Below are 22,906 nucleotides of genomic sequence, written 5' to 3' on the forward strand. Positions count from 1 at the left end.
GCTTGCCGTAATCATGTGAGCTCCACCATGAGGGACTCCCTGCAGGCAGCCATCTTACATTCAGCTCAATGAAGACACAGCACTAGAAAGACTGTAGTCTTTGAGCTTGTAACATACACCAACAGTTCACATTTTATACTCAGCATATAAATTGGCTCAGTTTTTGGAAGGATCTTTCATGTCTTCAAAGGTCGACTTCTACACCATGATCTATGGTATGTGGATACCCTTCCCATCAATGACTTCAGCCTCAGCAATGACCCTTCCCATAATGGTTAATACTGTCTCCTCCATGGAGGTCAGACCATGCAAGCGTACCTCTCCCACTCTGGACATTTCCTGCTGCCTCTTGTCCTGCACCACCTTCTCCTACAGGAGAGAGGGAAGTACATCAGTGAATGTGATGCAATCTGGGTGATGTGGTTGTCAGGGTGCCAGAAGATTTGAGATGTAGGCGTGAGGCTAGCAACAGCATGAATTGTGTGATGGCAAAGTAAAGCACATGAATGTTAGGATTATGTCCAGATTGATGGGGATTGTTGATAGTTGAGTAATCAGTGCATGGTGGATTGAGGAGCGGCTGAAGCTAGTGATACAATTGGTAGGATATTACATTGAAGATGCATTCTTTGACCTTAATTACTCATTTGAGATCACTGAACCTCTTCTGCACTGCATCCAAATCCTGAAGTAGCCTCTCCTGGCATTGGCCTCTGCAGTTATCTGTTTCCAGCTCCTTCTCAGCATGTGTCTAGGCATTCTCCTGCAAACCCCCTTGTCCCCAAGGATACAGAACATCTCTCCTCCATTCCACTTCCTTTACCAAAACCTCCAATGCTGCATCTGAAAACCTGGATGCCTGTACTCTTCCATGGTCAACCATTCTTCACGCTTTCCGATGTCAGATTCACTTTCAGGAACACGAGCAGCACCTGTTCCAGTTACAATATGCCCACTTTTTAAGTTGTGCAACCTAGTTTTAAGTATTGCTAGGCACTTAGAATAATGGGCCCCGTTCTGATGCGCACAACAAAGCGGGCAACAATTGTTGCATGCAGCAATCATGATATGAGCAGGCAACACAAATGCCTGCATTCAACACAACAGATGCAAGTTAATCTCAGTCCCCATGCCAGTTTTTGGGAGCTAACCAATACACACCCACAGCCTTTCCATTCGAGCCTAGTCATCCCAGGATTCTGATCATTGAGTTTGGGGTTGATTATGTAAAATTTATAGTTTGAAAATATTAGTAGTGATGTGTTATTGCAAAAAAAAATCAGGCTGTTATTTCTCTAAATCATAGTTCCTGGAGAAATACAAAATGGCAAATATCTTGAATATTTTACCTAAGGAAGAATAAACCTACATGTCCTCAGTTTTGTTTGCATCCCATGCTCTTTTCCACTCTCCTTTGGAGTTCTTGTGACGTGCTAGTCTCTCCTGATCTATCTGCTCCCGTTCTTTCTTCCAGCGGACGTACTCTGCTCTCTCCCGCCCTGTCATCAATAAAGTCATGTCCACAGTGCCTTTCTGAGCAGGCAGCCCACCCTCCTGAATAAAATAACAAAAATTACAGTATTAACATTTGAAAGGTTAACATTTTTGTACCAAAAGAGGAGTACTGCCCCAGCATTTACAGTATCAATGCTCATGATGGGCAGGATCCTATATCAGGCAAATGACACTAACCATTTGCCAGTACCATGAGTCAATTGTAAAGGTGATGCTTATTACCTATTTAATGCACTATTTTGGGCAGTGTCTGGTTAAAAGGGATATACTGAAAAGTCCAGTTTCATTATTTGTCTGTTCAAAAAACAGACAGAAGGTGCTGCACTGAGATTGCTCCAACTGATTAGTTAAACAACTAATAACTGCAAAGCAGAATCTGAATCCAATCAGCTGTTTGTTTCCTTCTCTGTTCTCATCTATCATTGGAGTTACTAAAAGACATTGGATTGGGAATGAAGTTTGGTTCAACCCGTGATAAATAGACTAGAGGGTGCCTTTAAATCACACAGACACAACAAGCAACACCAGCATGAGTAGGTAGGAGAATTAATTAATGCAACCCATCCTGGCCAAGTAACACTTCTGTGAACCAATCTGACAATAAATGATACAAACTGTGGAGCCACATTGCCAAAAAGGTTAAAAGATTTTGGAATTTTGCACATTTCTCCAGCTATGGTATGAAAAAAAATAAATTAATGTTTGAAAGTTTAAAAAAGTCTAATGAAGGATTTAAATTTGGTAATGATAACTCCTTTTCAGTGGCTCAATTAATCAATTGGTAAAGACAGCGTGCAACTGAGTCACAAACAACCGAAAAATCCTGATTCAATCCTCAGTTTGTACTGAGTCAACTGATCTCCACTACAGTAATAGAGCACCATATTTGGCCTTTACAATTACGACAGTGACCATGGATGTAATATTACAGGATAGCAGATGATTGTCTCCACACTCCACCCCCCCACCCCTGGAAGCAAAGTTGGGATGGAGTCAACCTGCTCCATGCCGGTCCACCCTGCAGCAAAAACCACTGCGGATGGTCTAAATGGGCAGCCTGTGGAACTTCCAACCCTCACTGGGCTAGAAGTTCCACTCTTGAAAGCTGCTGTGGCAGCTCCTTCAAGCCCAGCAGTGCTAAGAGCAAATTAATTGGCGCTGCCACAGGGAAGCAGAAGGCTGTCCGTGTATCCTGAAAACAGGTAAATTCAGGGTCTTGGGCAGGGAGGGTTTGGACAGGTTGGGGGAGTGGGTGGTAGGTTTAAGGCAGCAAGCAGGTAGGAAGAAGGGGGGATCTATCTTAGGGGGGCTGCGCCCTCTATCAGGAAGATGTAGCAATTCTCAATGTTAACAGAATTTATTGTAAAATAGTGGTGTGTGAGAGAGAGAGAGAGAGAGGAGAGAGACTTAATTGGATTAAAGGCAGCTGTTCTGAAGGCTTTGACATAGACATGGGGGAAGTTTAGAATGTAAGGTGTAAAAGGATATTTGCATTTTTAATTAAACCAGACTAAACTGTTTTCAAAGAAAGGGTGAAATGTGTCACCTAGCCAGGTGAAGTTTAGACACTGTTTATTTTTCCCAAAGATTACTGGTAAAATAGGTACTGAATTAATTTTTTATGATCAGGAAGGTAAAGTCCAAAGACATAGTGAAACAATGGGAATTTGCTTTCAATGGGGAAAATATGTATAGAGGAGCGAAGGCTGTGTGTAAGGGTAGTCATTTTTAAATAAAAACAAAAAACTGCAGATGCTGGAAATCCAAAACAAAAACAGAATTACCTGGAAAAACTCAGCAGGTCTGGCAGCATCTGCGGAGAAGAAAAGAGTTGACGTTTTGAGTCCTCATGACCCTTCAGCAGAACTGAGTGAATCTTAGGAAAGGAGTGAAATATAAGCTGGTTTAAGGTGGGGGGAGGGGTGTGGTTGTAGGGACAAGCAAGCAGTGATAGAAGCAGATAATCAAAAGATGTCACAGACAAAAGAACAAAAGAACAGAGGTGTTGATTTTGGTGATATTATCTAAATGAATGTGCTAATTAAAAATGGATGGTAGGGCACTCAAGGTATGAGAGGAGCAGAGAAATTGAGACGGCTAATGTCGCGCCGACAGTTCTCAATGAAAAGATCGAGAGAAGGTAAGAATCCAGAGGGAGGGGTCCAGGTGGAGGGAGAATATTGGAGGTGGGTTTGTCAGCTTGCTCCTGTCCCACAGAACTCATTTCTCGTTATCTTGACTCCCTTCTCTCTCCCTTTGTCCAGTCCCTTCCCACCTACATCCGTGATTCCTCTGACATCTTACGTCATATCAACAATTCCTAGTTCCCTGGCCCCAACCGCTTCCTCTTCACCATGGACGTCCAATCCCTCTACACCTCCATCCCCCACCAGGATGGTCTGAGGGCCCTTAGCTTCTTCCTCGAACAGAGGCCCGAACAATCCCCATCCACCACTACTCTCCTCCGTCTGGCTGAACTTGTTCTCACACTGAACAATTTCTCCTTCAACTCCTCTCACTTCCTCCAAATAAAAGGTGTGGCTATGGGTACCCGCATGGGCCCCAGCTATTCCTGTCTCTTTATGGGGTATGTGGAACATTCCCTGTTCCAGTCCTACTCTGGCCCCCTCCCACAACTCTTTCTCCGGTGCATCGATGATTACTTCGGTGCTGCTTCATGCTCTCATCGGGACTTGGAAAAATTTATTAATTTTGCTTCCAATCTCCACCCCTCCATCATTTTCACGTGGTCCATCTCTGACACTTCCCTTCCCTTCCTTGACTTCTCTGTCTCTATCTCTGGTGATAAGACTGTCCACCAATATCCATTACAAGCCTACCGACTCCCACAGCTACCTCGACTACAGCTCCTGACACCCCGCTTCCTGTAAGGACTCCTTCCCATTCTCTCAGTTCCTTCGCCTCTGTCACATCTGATGATGCTACCTTCAAAAACAGTTCCTCTGACATGTCCTCCTTCTTCCTTAACCGAGGTTTTCCACCCACGGTCGTTGACAGGGCCCTCAACCGGGTCCAGCCCATCTCCCGCGCATCCGCCCTCACGCCTTCGCCTCCCTTCCAGAAACATGATAGGGTCCCCCTTGTCCTCACTTATCACCCCACCAGCCTCTGCATTCAAAGGATCATCCTCCACCATTTCCGCCAACTCCAGCATGATGCCACCACCAAACACATCTTCCCTTCACCCCCCCCAGCAGCATTCCGTAGGGATCGTTCCCTCCGGGATACCCTGGTCCACTCCTCCAACACCCCCTACTCCTCAAGCCCCTCCTATGGCACCTCCCCATGCCCACGCAAAAGATGCAACACCTGCCCCTTCACTTCCTCTCTCCTCACCATCCAAGGGCTCAAACACTCCTTTCAAGTGAAGCGGCATTTCACTTGCATTTCCCCCAACTTAGTCTACTGCATTCGTTGCTCCCAGTGCGCTCTCCTCTACATTGGAGAGACCAAACGTAAACTGGGCGACCGCTTTGCAGAACACCTGCGGTCTGTCCGCAAGAATGACCCAAACCTCCCTGTCGCTTGCCATTTCAACACTCCACCCTGCTCTCTTGCCCACATGTCTGTCCTTGGCTTGCTGCATTGTTCCAGTGAAGCCCAACGCAAACTGGAGGAACAGCACCTCATCTTCCGACTAGGCACTTTACAGCCTTCTGGACTGAATATTGAATTCAACAACTTTAGATCTTGAACTCCCTCCTCCATCCCCACCCTCTTTCTGTTTCTTCCCCCTTCCTTTTGTTTTTTCCAATGATTTATATAGATTTTTCTTTTCCCACCTATTTCCATTATTTTTAAATCTTTTATGCCCTGCTAGCCTTTCCACCCCACCCCCATTAGAGCTGTACCTTGAGTGTCCTACCATTCATTCTTAATTAGCACATTTGTTTAGATAATATCACCAAAATCAACACCTGTGTTCTTTTGTTCTTTTGTCTGTGACATCTTTTGATTATCTGCTCCTATCACTGCTTGCTTGTCCCTACAACCACCCCAGCAACGCACCCCCCCCCCCCCCCGCCCCCCAAACCCCCAACTTAAACCAGCTTATATTTCACCCCTTTCCTAAGATTCACTCAGTTCTGCTGAAGGGTCATGAGGACTCAAAACGTCAACTCTTTTCTTCTCCACCGATGCTGCCAGACCTGCTGAGTTTTTCCAGGTAATTCTGTTTTTGTTTTAGTCATTTTTAAGATCTAACAAGTGTGAAAAGCCTTCAGCATCTATGCCTCAAGCTGCTGTTTTCAAAGAACTGAAGTTAAGAAAACTCACTTTGAATGCAACAGGTTCGGGGTGTCAAGTTTCTTTGCCTGGGTCTTTTAAAATCTGTGTGTCTTACTGTTGCCCTAGCAATCTGACTCCCAGTTATATTTTCAAGTAGGGGATTTAGAAGTTATTATAGTAGCAATCTGTAGACATATATATACATGCTTAAAAATCATTTTTCAACTCAATAAATGTTTAATCTAGTTTTGTAAATGCCTATAAGACTGGTGGTCTTATTACTACCGAATTCAAGGCATGCATCTCAAAATTTATGTAAATTGCAAAACAAGTTGCAGCAGTTGTTTCACGTTTTCCCTTGGGATTTGAAGAACTCAGCATTTACCATCAGCTGTGCCATAACACCCCCTGATCCACAAAGGGCAGCCCCCGAAGACAGAACCACTCACCTTCCTTCCCACCCTTAGAAAAATTTGTTTAAAAAATCAGACTTCCCACTCCCGCCTGACTGCCCATGCCAAACATTTTATGGCATGGACAACGTACTATCTGGGTCAATGGGCTTAGTAACAAGCCTAACTGACTTTTAATTATTTTTATTTAATTTAATTGTTTATTTGATTTAATTTATTTGTCCACCCCTGTATTATAGGGGTGTGCATTTGTATGTGCCTTTCGGTGTGTGAGACTGAGGAGATACATTCCATTGAATGGTGTCAGGCTCAGCCTCAGCCGTGAAGCTCTCCCGATTAAACAACCTGCAGTCAGTCACTGACTTTTAGCTATAACAGATAAAGTCATTCAGGATATAAATTATTCAAGCCTGAATACTTAAAATTAAAATACAAAAGACTGCCTCAGCTTTGCAAATAATAAAGTTCCAAAGTAATTTTTACTTTTGGACGTGATGATCAGTTTTTTATCCTATAACTGTAGCCAAACATATAGCATACTAGGCGAAACAAAGCACACCTATTCTGCAGAGCCATGAAATACAGAAATTTTACTTCATCTGGTATTTAAGGGAGAACCAAAACTCAATTAAAATACATTTATTTTAAGGATTTTGTGTACATACATATTTGATTCACAGCTGAGTTCAACAAAATAACATTTCTTTTTCAGAGTCAAGTTCCCGTTCAAATTAGGTTGTATGTCTGAAGCCATTAGAGACATACGGATAGGCCACCCAGAAAAGTCAGAACAAGCAACAAATCATCATGCAATGCTAATGTTCTAGGGCTTTGCACTTACATTACACTTCAGTGCAGCATATGAAATGGTGTTCTTACTTCATCTTCTGAGGCAGAGGTGAGCCAATTACTAATGTAAATCTGCAATATGTCACTGTTTCTATTCATTTATCTATCTACTGCTTAATAAATCTATTTGGCAGTTTCTAGCCGAAGCCAGGTCTAGTGCATTCTTACAAATTCAAAGAAGATACAAGAGAACACGTGATATAATAATGACAAGTTCACTGGGAGAGAGGTTGTATTTTGGAGTGGTTTGAAACATTAAACCTGAAAATATCTAAAATCTCAAATATCTAAGTATTTCACATATAGTGAATTAGTTTGAACTGCAATGAATTCTGAAACCAGGATAAGTGGCAACCATTTTGTACTCAGCACAATCTCAAAAGTAACCATTAGATAAAAGACCTGTTAACTGTTTTGTGACAATGTACATTAAGGAAGAACATTTGCTAGAACCTCATGAGAGTTCCTCGATTCTTTTCAAATAATGCTATGGAATATTTAAGGTCTCATGCAAATGACAAGGCAGCACTCGTCCAATGCTGCATTGGAGGAATCAGTCTGATTTGCAAGTACTGAAATTCTGAAGGTCTTAAACCGATAATCTTCTAACTAAGAACTAAAATACTGACAGCTTATATACTTACGGGGCAGAGCGCAATGCATAATGAGATACCCAAAATCTCTTTCAAAGGCTTCAAACTCCATTCTCAAATTTGATCGAGTGAAGGAATAAGTGTTACACTTCCTGTGGTGTAAGTTCTGGAAGCGTGCGGATTATTTATGTTAACAACTCGCTCCAGTTTTCAGTACACAGGTTATGAATTTACATTTCATTCCTAACATTGGTGAATGGGCTAGTAAATGGGTAAGGAGACTGGAAGATCTAGGGCATTATCTCTTTCAGTAGAATCACAATGTGTCTAATACGCAATATTGCAAGCATGGGGTGAGAACAAAATAGTTTTTAAAATCCAGCACTTTTGAAGTTCTTTGGACAAAATTGCGCAAGAGTAGCAAGATCGTTTTGGAAACAGTTTACAATCCTAGTTGTCCAAAGAGCATTAAAAGTCAGCTACGTACTGCAGTCATAAGGAAGTCAAGCTGGGTAGTGGTATCAGGTTTCCTTCCCCAATTCTCACTTGGTTTTTAAGATAATCTGGCCACTTTCATATCCGATAAATTCCCAGGCTTATGGAATTCAATTTCACAAACTGTCCTAGAGGAATCTGTGCTCTCAACCTGGGATTGCTAGTCCACTAGTAGCACAACTATTAGACTACTGATAGGAAAAAAAATCAAGTGCCACCTTAACTACAGTGTGTGGTGAAAGCTAATGAATAGGAGTCCACTGAACGGGGCAAGTAGACAAAATTCTCTTAATTGACTAAACCATGAAAAGAACTTTGTCTGAGGAGGAGTCAGATGGTTCACTGTTTAAAAGCATGGACAGATAGTGGACAGTACAGGACTTCATTGCTGTCAGGCGTCAAACTCAAACAGACAATTGAGTGGACTGGGCATGCATTTGCACCTTATTTACCTGCACATTAGAAATGGTTACTATCTCAGTTACCTATCAAAATGAGCTTGATTTGTTAAAATTGAGACAGAGAATTGAACAACAGCCCTATGATTCCAGATCCTTATTTTTCACTGCCTCAACCTCTACAAGGGTTTTGCACAAGGTCAAACTACAAAGGAATATCCTGAGACACAAATGAAACCCATGGAAAAGAACAAGATTGTTGACTGTTTTTAGTTTTGAGACAATGAATGTCCTGCATAATGAGCATTATACGACCTACTTTACTCTGATATTTCTGCTGCTGTATAATTATCAATCTTGTAAATACATTATTAATTTTAGCATTACACACTGATCTGACATATTGGTATTTGTCTCTTTCTGAATAGACAGAAGAATGGCATGTGAATCCCGTGTAGTCACTGTTGCAATATGCAATGGATAGGGAATAATTATTAGTCCTGCGACATGCTATTTCACTTACTGCACTCACAAGGGCATTAGTTTCAGTTCTTTTGAGACTAGGCACAAAATACATACATTGAATCAAAACATACAAGCAGTCTGGAATCCTTTCAGTTCTTCTCAGGGTGAGGGGTGGGGGGTGGTGGAGGGAGAGACTGCTTGCCTTCTTGGAAAGAAAATCCACACGTCAGAAAGAAGCCCACCCCACAGCTATCTTGGGGCCATTCTAAACTAGCTGAGATTGGGGCTTCTGCCCATCAATGGGAGGAAGCCCAGACCCCGAGAGCTGGTGGCCAATCTGACTGGCCGGCAGCTCTAACTTGGTAGTAGGCACTGTAAGGACTGTGGGAAGGAGTGCTAAGGAGAGCAATGGCTGCAGCAGAATGGCAAACTCTGGGTGTTTAGGGCAGGGAGGAATCCAAGGACCCAGGATGGGGGTAGAGTGGGATTTGGGGGGCAGGTAGCAGGCAATGAGGAAGCAAGGGAGGGTAGCATCTTGGGGAGGGAGAGCCCCCAATGCACACAGGGCATCCCGCATATGAGGTACCCCCCCTTTCTTTCCCGTTTTTCATCTAGGCTACAAAAAACAGTCTACCCATTCCTGCCCGCCTTACCATGCTAACCATATAATGGAATGGGCTATCAAGTCTATTTCACCTTTGATTATTCATTTAAATATGGCGGACAGACTGCCAATTTCAGCACCCACTCACCCAGCATATTTTGGGGTGGGTGAGGGGGTGCAGCTAGGAGGTGGACAGGAAGGTTTGGGCTAGCCACCTGACATTTTATGTGCTTCCCCCACCAGCACCCCCACACCCAGCACAAAATCCAGCCCTATGTGGCTAAATTCCATACTTTTACTTTTCTTCTCACTTCTTTACTGTACACTTCTTTCATTTTAGACATTTTTGTAACTTGTGTTACAACACCATATTTTATAAGAAATGACCATGAATTTACTGGTTGGAAACTGCTAATTGAATTTTTAAAAAGACTAAAGACACTTCAATGATTTGAAATCACTGTCATAGGTGGCTGAATATTTGCAACACTATACCTTCTACATTCCAAAGCCAATGAAATGGATATCTGCAAAACCTCACCAGGAACAATTGCTTTGAAGGGGTTGAGGGGGTGGGAGGGCATCTCCTACCCCATAATCAAAGCATCCCGACAACCAAGTGGACAAGGACAAATCATTAGGTGTAATCACTTGGACAATGGGACTCTGGCTGTGAAAGGAACGGACCAAGATGTAATCTAAGCATGTAAACCAGGCAACTGGAATCAAATAGCCATTACCATATTTGGGTCATTGATCAGTTGGAGAGGGTCATATGACAAGCCAGTTAACCCTGTGTGTGCTTAAGCACTTGGTTTCTCTGTGGACCTGAGCACAAGTAAATGAGACGCTGAAGAAGCAATACCCTGAGTGGGTTCCCTTTCTCTCGATCGAATTTGCAAATTTTGAGCCCTGTCTGTTATTTTACTAAGTGTTGCAGATCGACAGTAAAGAATCAACCCAGTAGCTGATGTCTCTGGAAGAAAAGATAAATTGGCCATTAACATCAGTGCTGAACCCAGCAGGGCCACCGAGTTCAGCCTGAAACCAGCCAACCTTCAGGATCTGTATATCCATTTAAACTTTACTGGACCTTAAACTGCTTTATCTATCCTCTGTAATCCATTTGTGTGTGTGCGTGCCTGAAAGTTGGAGCATTATTATTACTTATATATAGTCTGGGTTAAATACCATAAATGCTATTCTCTTTTCTTTTTACAGACTCAAGGAAACCTGTCTGTGGGTGTTTTTTCAGTCACAGCATATAACAGTTAAACACTCATTGAACTGGCAAAACATCCTTTTTTTAAAAAACCTGTTGCGGTCAAACAAGGATTGGAAAAGGAGGGAAGCTATACTACCCCTCCTCATCTGGTCCTAACATTTGTATAATTGCTTAAGTTTCATTTTCTTCACACAAATGCCAGGCAATGACCATCTCCAAAAGAGATAATCTAACCGTCACCCCTTGACAGCCAATTGGCATTATCATTGCTAAATCCCTTATTATCATCATGCTGGGGGTTACCATTGACCAGAAATAGAACTGGACTAGCCGTGTAAATATTGAGTCTATAAGAGCAGGTCAGAGGCTAGGAATCCTGCAGTGAATAATTCACCTCCTCACTCCCTGAAGCCTGTCCACCATCAAGGCACAAGTCATGAGTGAGATGGAACACTATCCACTTGCATGGGTGAGTGCAGCTCCAACAACATTCAAGAAGCTTCACACCATTCAGGACAAAGCAGCCACTTAATTGGCACCCTATCCACAAACATTCACTCACTTCACCATCGATGCACTACATACCATCTACAAGCAGGAAATCACCAAGGCTCCTTAGACAGCATCTTTCAAACACATGACCGCGAGCAACTAGAAGGACAAGGGCAGCAGACATATGGGAATACCAACACCTGGGAGTTCCCCTCCAAGCCGCTCACCATCCCAACTTTGAAATATATCGCCATTCCTTCACTGTCGCTGGGTCAAAATCCAGGAACTCCCTCCCTAACATCACTATGGGTGTACCTACACCACATGGACCACAACAGTTCAAGGCAGCGGCTCATCACCACATTCTCAAGGGCAATTAGGGATGGGCAATAAGTGCTTGCCTAGCCAGTGATACCCACATCCCATGAATGAGTGAATAAGAAAAAAACGTGGACTGCAGCATTATCTTCTCACCAACGTCTTCTCAAGGGCAGTTATGGATGGGCAATCACAATATTGGTCTTTCTAACAACGCCCACATCCCACGGATAGATTTTAAAAATTGTGATGATGTAGTAAGTCCTTCAGAAAGAATGCATTCAATTTAAAGAATGCCAACATTTAAATTTCAGAGGTGCTGCAAAGAATAAAGCTGTTTATAATGGACAATTTTCAGAGTTTGGCCAAGTTTCACCTCCCAAATTTCATATGAACTAGGAGCAGGTGTAGGCCACTCAACCCCTTGAGCCTGCTCCGCTATTCAATAAGGTAAAGGCTGATCTCATTGTAATCTCAACCCCACATTCCCACCTACCCCTAATAACTTTTCACCCCCTTGCTTATCAGGAATCGATCTACCTCTGCCTTAAAAACAAAGACGCTGTCTCTACCGCCTTCTGAGGAAGAGAATTCCAAAGACTAACCTTCAGAAATACTTTTTCCTCATCTCGTTCTTAAATGGGCAACCCCTTATTTTTTTAAACTGTGACCCATAGTGGGAGAATCTAGAACAACAGGGAACATACTTTCCAAAAAAAAACAAAAACAAAAACAGAATTACCTGGAAAAACTCAGCAGGTCTGGCAGCATCGGCGGAGAAGAAAAGAGTTGATGTTTCGAGTCCTCATGACCCTTCGACAGAACTTGAGTGAGTCCAAGAAAGAGTTGAAATATAAGCTGGTTTAAGGTGTGTAGGGGGGAGAGAGACAGAGAGAGAGAAGTGGAGGGGTTGGTGTGGTTGTAGGGACAAACAAGCAGTGATAGAAGCAGATCATCAAAAGATGTCACAAACAACAAAACAAAAGAACACATAGGTGTTAAAGTTGGTGATATTATCTAAACGAATGTGCTAATTAAGAATGGATGGTAGGGCACTCAAGGTATAGCTCTAGTGGAAGTGGGGGGAGCATAAAAGATTTAAAAATATTTTAAAATAATGGAAATAGGTGGAAAAAGAAAAATCGATATAATTTATTGGAAAAAAAAAACAAAAGGAAGGGGGAAACAGAAAGGGGGTGGGGATGGAGGAGGGAGCTCAAGACCTAAAGTTGTTGAATTCAATATTCAGTCCAGAAAGCTGTAAAGTGCCTAGTCGGAAGATGAGGTGTTGTTCCTCCAGTTTGCGTTGGACTTCACTGGAACAATGCAGCAAGCCAAGGACAGACATGTGGGCAAGACAGCAGGGTGGAGTGTTAAAATGGCAAGCGACAGGGAGGTTTGGGTCATTCTTGCGGACAGACCGCAGGTGTTCTGCAAAGCGGTCGCCCAGTTTACGTTTGGTCTCTCCAATGTAGAGGAGACCACATTGGGAGCAACGAATGCAGTAGACTAAGTTGGGGGAAATGCAAGTGAAATGCTGCTTCACTTGAAAGGAGTGTTTGGGCCCTTGGACGGTGAGGAGAGAGGAAGTGAAGGGGCAGGTGTTGCATCTTTTGCGTGGGCATGGGGTGGTGCCATAGGAGGGGGTTGAGGAGTAGGGGGTGATGGAGGAGTGGACCAGGGTGTCCCGGAGGGAACGATCCCTACGGAATGCAGACAGGGGGGTGAAGGGAAGATGTGTTTGATGGTGGCATCATGCTGAAGTTGGCGGAAATGGTGGAGGATGATCCTTTGAATGCGGAGGCTGGTGGGGTGATAAGTGAGGACAAGGGGGACCCTATCATGTTTCTGGGAGGGAGGAGAAGGCATGAGGGCGGATGCGCGGGAGATGGGCCAGACACGGTTGAGGGCCCTGTCAACGACCGTGGGTGGAAAACCTCGGTTAAGGAAGAAGGAGGACATGTCAGAGGAACTATTTATGAAGGTAGCATCATCGGAACAGATGCGACGGAGGCGAAGGAACTGAGAGAATGGGATGGAGTCCTTACAGGAAGCGGGGTGTCAGGAGCTGTAGTCGAGGTAGCTGTGGGCGTCGGTGGGTTTGTTATGGATATTGGTGGACAGTCTATCACCAGAGATTGAGACAGAGAGGTCAAGGAAGGGAAGGGAAGTGTCAGAGATGGACCACGTGAAAATGATGGAGGGGTGGAGATTGGAAGCAAAATTAATAAATTTTTCCAAGTCCCGATGAGAGCATGAAGCAGCACCGAAGTAATCATCGATGTACCGGAGAAAGAGTTGTGGAAGGGGGCCAGAGTAGGACTGCAACAAGGAATGTTCCACATACCCCATAAAGAGACAGGAATAGCTGGGGCCCATGCGGGTACCCATAGCCACACCTTTTATTTGGAGGAAGTGAGAGGAGTTGAAGGAGAAATTGTTCAGTGTGAGAACAGGTTCAGCCAGACGGAGAAGAATAGTGGTGGATGGGGATTGTTCGGGCCTCTGTTCGAGGAAGAAGCTAAGGGCCCTCAGACCATCCTGGTGGGGGATGGAGCTGTAGAGGGATTGGATGTCCATGGTGAAGAGCAGGCGGTTGGGGCCAGGGAACTGGAAATTGTTGATGTGACGTAAGGTGTCAGAGGAATCACGGATGTAGGTGGGAAGGGACTGGACAAGGGGTGAGAGAAGGGAGTCAAGATAACGAGAAATGAGTTCTGTGGGGCAGGAGCAAGCTGAGACGATCGGTCTACCAGGGCAGTTCTGTTTGTGGATTTTGGGTAGGAGATAGAAGCGGGCCGTCCGAGGTTGGGCGACTATCAGGTTGGAAGCAGTGGAAGGAAGATCCCCAGAGGAGATGAGGTCAGTGACAGTCCTGGAAACAATGGCTTGATGTTCAGTGGTGGGGTCATGGTCCAGGGAGAGGTAGGAGGAAGTGTCTGCGAGTTGACGCTCAGCCTCCGCGAGGTAGAGGTCAGTGCGCCAGACAACAGCACCACCCTTGTCAGCGGGTTTGATGACAATGTCAGGGTTGGACCTGAAAGAATGGAGTGCAGTAAGTTCAGATAGAGAGGGATTAGAATGGGTGAGAGGATCAGAGAAATTGAGACTAATGTCGCGCCGACAGTTCTCAATGAAAAGATCAAAAGAAGGTAAGAATCCAGAGGGAGGGGTCCAGGTGGAGTGAGAATATTGGAGGTGGATGGGGATTGTTCGGGCCTCTGTTCGAGGAAGAAGCTAAGGGCCCTCAGACCATCCTGGTGGGGGATGCGTTATTGCGGATCCGTTGAACGGGGAGAGGACTCCTGCCCAAAGAGACATACTTTCCACAGCGACCCTTTCAAGAACCCTCAGGATCTTATATGTTTCAATCAAGTTGCCTCTTACTCTTCTAAACTCCAGCAGATACAAGCCTAGTTTGTGCAGCCTTTCCTCATAAGACCACCTTCCCATTTCAGTTATTAGTCCAGTAAATCTTCTCTGAATTGCTCCCAACGCATTTACATCCTTCCTTAAATAAGGTGATCAATACTGTACATAATACTCCAGAAGTGGTCTCACAAATCCCTTGTATAAACATCACCTCCCTACTGTTGTATTCAATTCTCCCTGCAATAAACAATAATGTTCCACTAGCTTTACTAATTACTTGCTCAACCTGCATGCTAACCTTTTGAGAATCATGCACCAGGACACCCAGATCCTTCTGCTTCTGAGCTCTGCAATCTCTCAGCGTTTAGATAACATACATTTTTAAAAATTCTTCCTACCAAAATGGATATTTTCCACATTTTCCCAGATAATACTTCATTTGTCAGATTTTTGCCCCCTCACTTAACCTAACTATATCCCTTTGTAGCCTCCTTATGTTCTCTACACAACTTACTTTCCTATCTATCTTTATGTCACCAGCAAATTTAGCAACCATACCTTCAGTCCCATCATCCAAGTCATTTATATAAATTGTAAAGAGTTGAGGCCCCAGTGCTGATCCCTGTGGGACACCATTCATTACATCTTGCTAACCAGAAAATGACCCATTTATGCCTACTCTATGTTCCGTTAGCTAGCGAATCTTCTATCCAAGCCATTGTTACCCCCTACAACATGAGCTTTTATTTTCCGCAATAACCTTTGGCGTGGGACCTTATCAAATACCTTCTGAAAATCTAAGTGCAGTACATCCACTTCAAAGTTGTCCAATAAATTGGTTAAACATGATTTCCTTTTCACAAAACCATGTTGATTCTGCACGATTACCTTAAATTCATCTAAGTGCCCTGCTATAACATCCTTTTAGTAGCTTCTAACATTTTCGCTATGACAGATGTAAAGGTAACTGGTCCATAGGTTCCTGCTTTCTGTCTCCCTCATTCACTTATTTCCAATCTAATGGGGCCTTCCCTGAATCTAGTGAATTTTGGAAAATTAAAACCAATGCATCAAATGTCTCACTAGCCACTTTCTTTTTGACCCCAGGATGAAGTTCATCAGGACCCGGAGACTTGTCAACCTGCAGTTCCAACAATTTGCTGAGTTCTACTTCTCTGGTGATGTAATTTTCTTGAGTTCCTCCCTCCCTTTCAATTCCTGATTTACGGTTATTTCTGGGATGTTACTTGTATAAATTCATAAGTAGAGGTATTAAGTACAAAAGCAGGGAAGTCTGCTGAACCTTTATAAAGCTGTGGTTAGGCCACAACTAGAATACTGTGTTCAATTTTGGTCACCACACTTTAGGAAGGATGTGAGAATCCTTGAGAGGGTGCAGATGAGATTTACCAGATGGTTCCAGGGATGAGGGATTTTACCTTCAGGATTAGGTTGGAGAAACTGGAGTTGTCCTCTTTGGAGCAAAGGAGATTGAGATGAGATTTGACAAAGGCATACAAAATTATGATAGGTTTAGATAAGCTAGACAAGGAAATGCTGTTCCCATTAGTTGACAGTACAAGGACTAGGGGACACGAATTTAAGACTTTGGACTGGACATGCAGGGAGAATGAGAGGAAGGCCTGTTCGTTTTTTTACACAGTGAGCGGTAATGACCTGGAACTCACTGTTTACAAGGGTCGTGGAAGCAGAGATGATCAATAATTTCAAAATTGGATGGGACACTGTGGGAAATAAACTTGCCGGGGTTAGGGGATAGAATGGGGGAAATGAGGCTGATTGGATTGCTCTAAAGAGAGCTGTCATGGACTCGATGGGTCAAATGGCCACCTCCTGTGCCATAAAGACTCTATGGCTATCATTCTAATAAGAAAATGTAGCTTACACAGAGGTATTGAACGTTTTTCTTTTTAAAAACAGGAATATTCACACTCAAGACTAATTACATCTTTGGAATTACAAGTTTTCAATGGTTGGATTTAATTTCATTTATGGATTGTCAAGAATCTATAGATCAATCAAGATTAAGCAATAGAAACACAGATCATACAACTAACTCAGTTTAATCTTGTATGTTATATAACACATCTTCACAATGCCCAGCAGACTGACAACAGGACTAGAATTGGTGACAGACTTGCTATAAACCACGATGCTTTTTGGTTCACATGCGAATACGGTGATTACACAATGTACAAGCCTGTTTTTTCTGCCCTAGTGGACTTACTGTTTAAGATAAAAATCTGTGTTTCATAAAGCTACTCAACAGGTGAAATCTGGGTTCTTAGATATTCTGCACTGAGCCAGGAAAGCATTCGAACATTTGTGAAATACTGTCCTCATGGTCATTTTAGCTATATCAGTTGCTGGATTTGGACAGAGAAATTTACAAGTAAAGATTTCTACTAGAGGGAGAATATTCTTTATGTCAGAATCATTTGCCCATCATATGTAGCCCCACTAGTATTATACTAACCCAAAAAAGTAAGCAGAGAGAGATAAAGAATGGAAAGATAAAGGGAACAATTTTTAAAAAAAACAGCATATTTTATTCCAAAATGTTACATCAGGGAATTTTAAGCAGAATGTTCACATCTAAGGTTTCCTCTTTGAGGAGTTCCTGACATTTCCATACCATTAGGAAAAATTAATTATGCTCAGGTCTTTCCCTACAAGAAGCGAAGAAAAAAAATTCAGGCCAATAACGTGCCCAGATCCAATGAGAAGAATGTGCTAGTCATCGCCTCTAGAATATTCTTTACCAGGTTCCGACAGAGTGCTCGTTTCTCCAATAGTTCTGGTTCTCTTTAAAAATTGTAATACATCTCTTATAGTAGTCCCACTATGACAATCATGAACAGATTTTTAAGACAATTTCAAGAAAAGTTTACACATGCAGTCACAAAAACACATCAAACATCTTTACATGCATTAGCTATAACTTACCTGCCACCCTTTTTCCCAACGCTTCTTTTCTATACCAGACTTTACCATCTCAAAGTCCGGGCCACCCCAGTTGCGAATATTACGCCGATTGACCACTCGCTTATCCCCATCTGGTAAGGGACCTGAACGCCGACGGTCATCCAAGAAATTTCTAACTGGATTCTTGTCAACTTTTCCTTCCTATAAAAAAGGCAGGTTACTCACCAGAGAAAGTGGTTCCCATTATTCCCTACCAAGTGTTTTTAAGCGAGCAACTTTTACAGGAGCCTACAGAATAAGAATTTTATGATTTTTCTGCCTCATTAAGTGCACATCAGATAAAAAATGCAATCATGTGCAAACTTTCAGATCATATACAGCACCAGCATTCTTAAAATTTGACCTCTGCCACAAAAATTAAGTCCTGAAGAGAGAAGGGAGGAAATACGGATACATGGAGAATTTCAAGAATAAGAACTACACCAGCTCCTTAAATAGTACTGCACTTCCTCTGGAAAAGGGTTACTCCAGTACAATTGGGAATGATGGCAAGACCAGAGCACTGGGTGCTAGTTGCCAGGATAATAAATAGGAATAGACAATTTTGGGCACTTGCCTTGATAATTGGCTTTTACTTTGAATAATTATTTTACCCAGCATAAAATGCAATTCCTCTTGTGGGAGGAAACATCTGACAATGTTCTAGTGTTATACTCTTAACTGCATCAAGACAATGACAAAGCCTGGTTTACATCAAGGTTCTTTCTAGATCAGAAAGGAAGATGGAATTATAATCTTAGACAAATAGAAATTCAAACAACACATTGGACAGAAACAATAAAGGAGTGTTTTGTCCTTATTTTTAAAAAGGCAGTCATCAGAATGTATAGCTTGCTAATATCTAACAAAAATTAAGGTCGTGGTAGTTTCCAAGGCCAGCAGCTTCAGTCATAGGAAGATACAGATTTTAAAAAATCCTTGTGAATATTTGATTCAGCTATTAACCAATAAAAACTGTGACATTTAAAGAGTCATGATACCACCACCTAAGAAATGCACATATATAATTACTATTGGGTAAGTATTTATTATATCCATGGTCTTACCCTCCCTATCTCTGTAACCTCCTCCAAATCTACAAGTCTTCGCAATCTGCACTCCGTTAGTTCTGGCCTCTTACACATCTCTGATTTTATTCACATCACCTTTAACAGCCAGGCCTTTAGTGGCATGTGAAGCACCTTGGAACATTTTACCATGTTAAAGTTACTATATAAATGCAAGTTACTGTAAAACATAACAAGTCATTTGTATCGAGTAGCAATGATGATCTGCATTAACGCTTACAAATGAACGCTTTAAGTTGTACAGCTGTGTGTAAAATATCTTTCGTTAGGGAATAGATGCAGCAGAGAAAAGTGAATGGATAGTCCTAACCTTAGTTGCAAAGAACTCCATAAGCAATGCACTATGTTAAGTATTCCTTAATAGTAGACACAGTGGGTAATTTTGGCTTCTGGGCAAGGAACCTTTTGAAACAAAACATCCCATCTGAAGTTAAAATTCCGTATCACTTGAGGAACCTGGTCTTCCGGACCAGAGCTCCTTGCCTCATTTGGAAATCCCAGCCCAATAAATATCAGGGCTCAGTGGCTTTCAGATTGAAGTATTTTCGACTAACATACTCTGCTCTGGGATATGGGCATCACAGGCAAGCCGAGCACTGATAGCCCATCCTGAATTGCCCTTAAGATGGTGAATTGAGTTCTTGAACTACTGCAGGCCTTGTGATGAAGGTACACTGTTATGATGTTAATTGCTGAGCAAACCAAATCTGAGGGAAACTTGGCTTACGAGCCATATTCTTTTTTTGTATTCTGAAAACAAGAAGAAAACACACTGATCTCGGCAGCAAGAAGTCCAATAGCACCTTTACTTCTAATGTTTAAAATCATAAAAGTTTTGTTGACAAGGAAACTTCAGCACACAGGATCTCAGATACACAGTTAAAATTAGTTTTACAAAACATTCCCCCAAAAGACTCCTTACTTGGTCAGATCCACAAGTAAACACCTTCCAGGCAACACTTCCTTAAGGATGTTTAACTATAAAAACCCAGTAATATTACCCAAGGCAAAACTGCTGTAGCTTTAATAAAGGCATACCACACGACCTCAAACTCTCTTCCATTCAGCTGTGGAAATCCAAGACTTCAGAACAAGACTGCTTTTTGCAGTCCAAGACATTTCTGACTTGCCTGGCTGATTCAAACTGCATCTTCTCCCAGCCTAGAACTGTTTCCAGGAGATCCTTCTCTCACAGCTAACAACCAACCGCCAACACACTAAGCTCTCCACAGTAACTCTTAAATACCTTTTCCTCTTTTCATCTCAGGTTCCATTGTTCTCGCACCTCAAACTCAAATCTTTCCACATATAAAATCGATCATGTTTCTAGTTTGTCTCTGCTTTCAGGTCAAAAAATGCAATATACCCTCTTGTTTACCCATGAAACACCTGTAAGATGCAAAAATGTTTCTCGTCACCGCTGACTTCCCTTGATATTCAAACGAACTCTCAAACTTATCTAAAAATGCAAACGTTAGATCCAACCTATTTACTTGTACCTCAAACCCACCATATCTCATTACAAATGCACACCCAGTGCCTCTATCTTTTGATGTCTTAACCTCCCACACAACCTGTCTCTAGTAACCTTTCCCCAGCTTAATTAAATAATTTGTACACACACACATCCTTCTTCACAGAAAATTCCCCAAAATATTAAAAAAACACATCCATTCTCAACACCCACAGTGCCATTAAGTAGGGTATTCCAGAACTCTTACCCAGCAGCAATGAAGGAATGCTGATATATTTCCAAAGCAGATGGTGCTTGACTTGGACTAAGTGGTGTTCTCATTTGCCTCCTGTCTGTGACAGTACTTCTCAAACCTACAGCCTCCATCACCTGAAAGGTCAAAGTCGTCTGGGGGAGATGTAGTACTTCTTGCAGCACATACTGCAGCCACTTACTAAGGTCCTTTAGTGGAGGAATCTGCCATCCATTCCCAGTCTAGTTTACATGTGACTCCATTCCACAGCAAAGTGGTTGACTCTTAACAGGTCTCTGAAATGGCCTATCAAACTGCCACTGAATAGTTGATTTTTTTAAAAATTCACTTATGGGATGTGGGCATTGCTGGCAAGGCAGCATTTATTGCCCATCCCCAATTGCCGTTGCAATCCATGTGGTCTATTGCTATTAAGGAGGGAGTTCCAGAATTTTGACCCAGCGACATTGAAGGAACAGCAATATATTTCCAAGTCAGGATGGTGAGAGGCTTGGAAGGGAACTTCCAGATGGTGGTGTTCCTATGTGTCTGCTGCTCTTGTGCTCTTCTAGGTGGTCGTGGGTTTGGAATGTGCTAAGGAGCCATGGTAAGTTCCTGCAGTGCATCTTGTAGATGGTCCAAACTGCTGCCACTGTGCATTGTTGGTGGAGGGAGTGAATGTTTGTGGATGCGCTGCAAATCAAGCAGGCTGCTTTGTGCTGTATGGTGTCAAGCTTCTTAAGTCTTTTTGGAGCTGCACTCATCCAGGCGAGTGGAGAGTATTCCATCTCACTCCTGACTTGTGCCTTGTAGATGATGGACAGGCTTTGAGAGTCAGGAGGGGGAGTTATGCCCCACAGGATTCCTGGCCTCTGACCTGCTCTTGTAGCCAGAGTATTTCTATGGCTAGCCCAGTTCAGTTTTTGGTCAATGGTAACCCACTGGATGTTGATAGTGGGAGATTCAATGATGGTCATGCCATTGAATTTCAAGGAGCGATGCTTAGATTCAGTCTTGTTGGAGAAAGTCATTGCCTGACACTTGTGTGGCACAAATGTTACTTGCCACTTGTCAGCCCAAGTCTGGATGCTGCTCAGGTCCTGCTGCGTTTGTATATGGACTGTTTCAGTATCTGAGGAGTCATGAATGGTGAACATTGTCCAATCAATGGCAAACATCCCCTCTTCTGACCTTATGATGGAAGGAAGGTCATTGATGAAACAACTGAAGATGGCTGGGCCTAGGACACCATCCTGAGGACTTCCTGCAGCGATACCCTGGAACTGAGACGACTGACCTCCAACAAACACAACCATTGCCCTTTGTTCCAGGTATGACTCCAACTAGCAGGGAGTTTTCCCCCCAATTCCCATTGACTCCAGTCTTGCTTGAGCTCCTTGATGCCATACTTGGTCAAATGCTGCCTTGATGTCAAGGGCAGCGACTCTTACTTTACCTTTGGAGTTCAACTTTTTTGTCCATGCTTGAACCAAGGATGTAATGAGGTCAGAAGTTGAGTGGCCTTGACGGAACCAAACTGAGCATCTGTGAGCAGGTTATTGCTAAGCAAGTGCAGCTTGGTAGCGCTGCTGGTGACCCCTTCCATCGCTTTACTAATGATCGAGAGTAGACTGATGGGGCGGTAATTGGCTGAGTTGGATTTGTCCTGTTGTGTGTGTACAAGACAAACCTGGGCAATTTTCCACATTGCCAGGTAGATGCCAGTGTTGTTGCTGTACCGGAACAGCTTGGCTAGGTACACAGCAAGTTCTGGAGTACAAGTCTTCAGTACTATTGCCGGAATATTATCAGGGCCCACTGCCCTGAATAAGAATAAAAGAATTGGACAGATGACTTGTCATCATCCTAGGCAGTAGAAACAACAAAGATACACCCTGCCCAGTCGACCCTGCAAAATAGTGGCACAGTGACCCTGGGAGTCCTCAATATCAACTCCAGACTCCAAATTCTCATGGAGCCAAGTCAGATAGGCAAGGAAATGCTCTGCTGATTGCCACCTATTGCTCTATCTCAGCTAATGAACCAGTGATCCTTCATGTTAAACTGCACTTGGAAGAAGCATGGAGGATAACAAGGGCACAGAATGCATGTTGGGTGGAGGACCTCAATGTCCATCACC

The 22,906-nt window shown here is 43.0% G+C and overlaps 1 protein-coding gene across 16 annotated transcripts in view; it reads right to left on the reverse strand.

The window, feature by feature from the left end:
- The window catches only part of LOC121292797 (coiled-coil domain-containing protein 9-like), a 272,485-nt gene that overhangs the window by 129,177 nt on the left and 120,402 nt on the right, over positions 1-22,906 (reverse strand). For 12 of the 16 annotated variants that reach the window (XM_041215198.1, XM_041215192.1, XM_041215190.1 and 9 more), the window contains 3 exons: positions 17,955-18,134; positions 1,370-1,554; positions 319-369 (listed from right to left, as the gene is read on the reverse strand). In XM_041215198.1, the coding sequence (XP_041071132.1) occupies positions 319-369; positions 1,370-1,554; positions 17,955-18,134 (416 nt within the window). The remainder of the gene's footprint in view (positions 1-318; positions 370-1,369; positions 1,555-17,954; positions 18,135-22,906) is intronic. The other 4 variants (XM_041215200.1, XM_041215191.1, XM_041215202.1 and 1 more) reach the window with 3 other exon arrangements.

This window comes from Carcharodon carcharias, chromosome 20, assembly GCF_017639515.1.
Source record: "Carcharodon carcharias isolate sCarCar2 chromosome 20, sCarCar2.pri, whole genome shotgun sequence".
NCBI classification, from domain to species: domain Eukaryota; kingdom Metazoa; phylum Chordata; class Chondrichthyes; order Lamniformes; family Lamnidae; genus Carcharodon; species Carcharodon carcharias.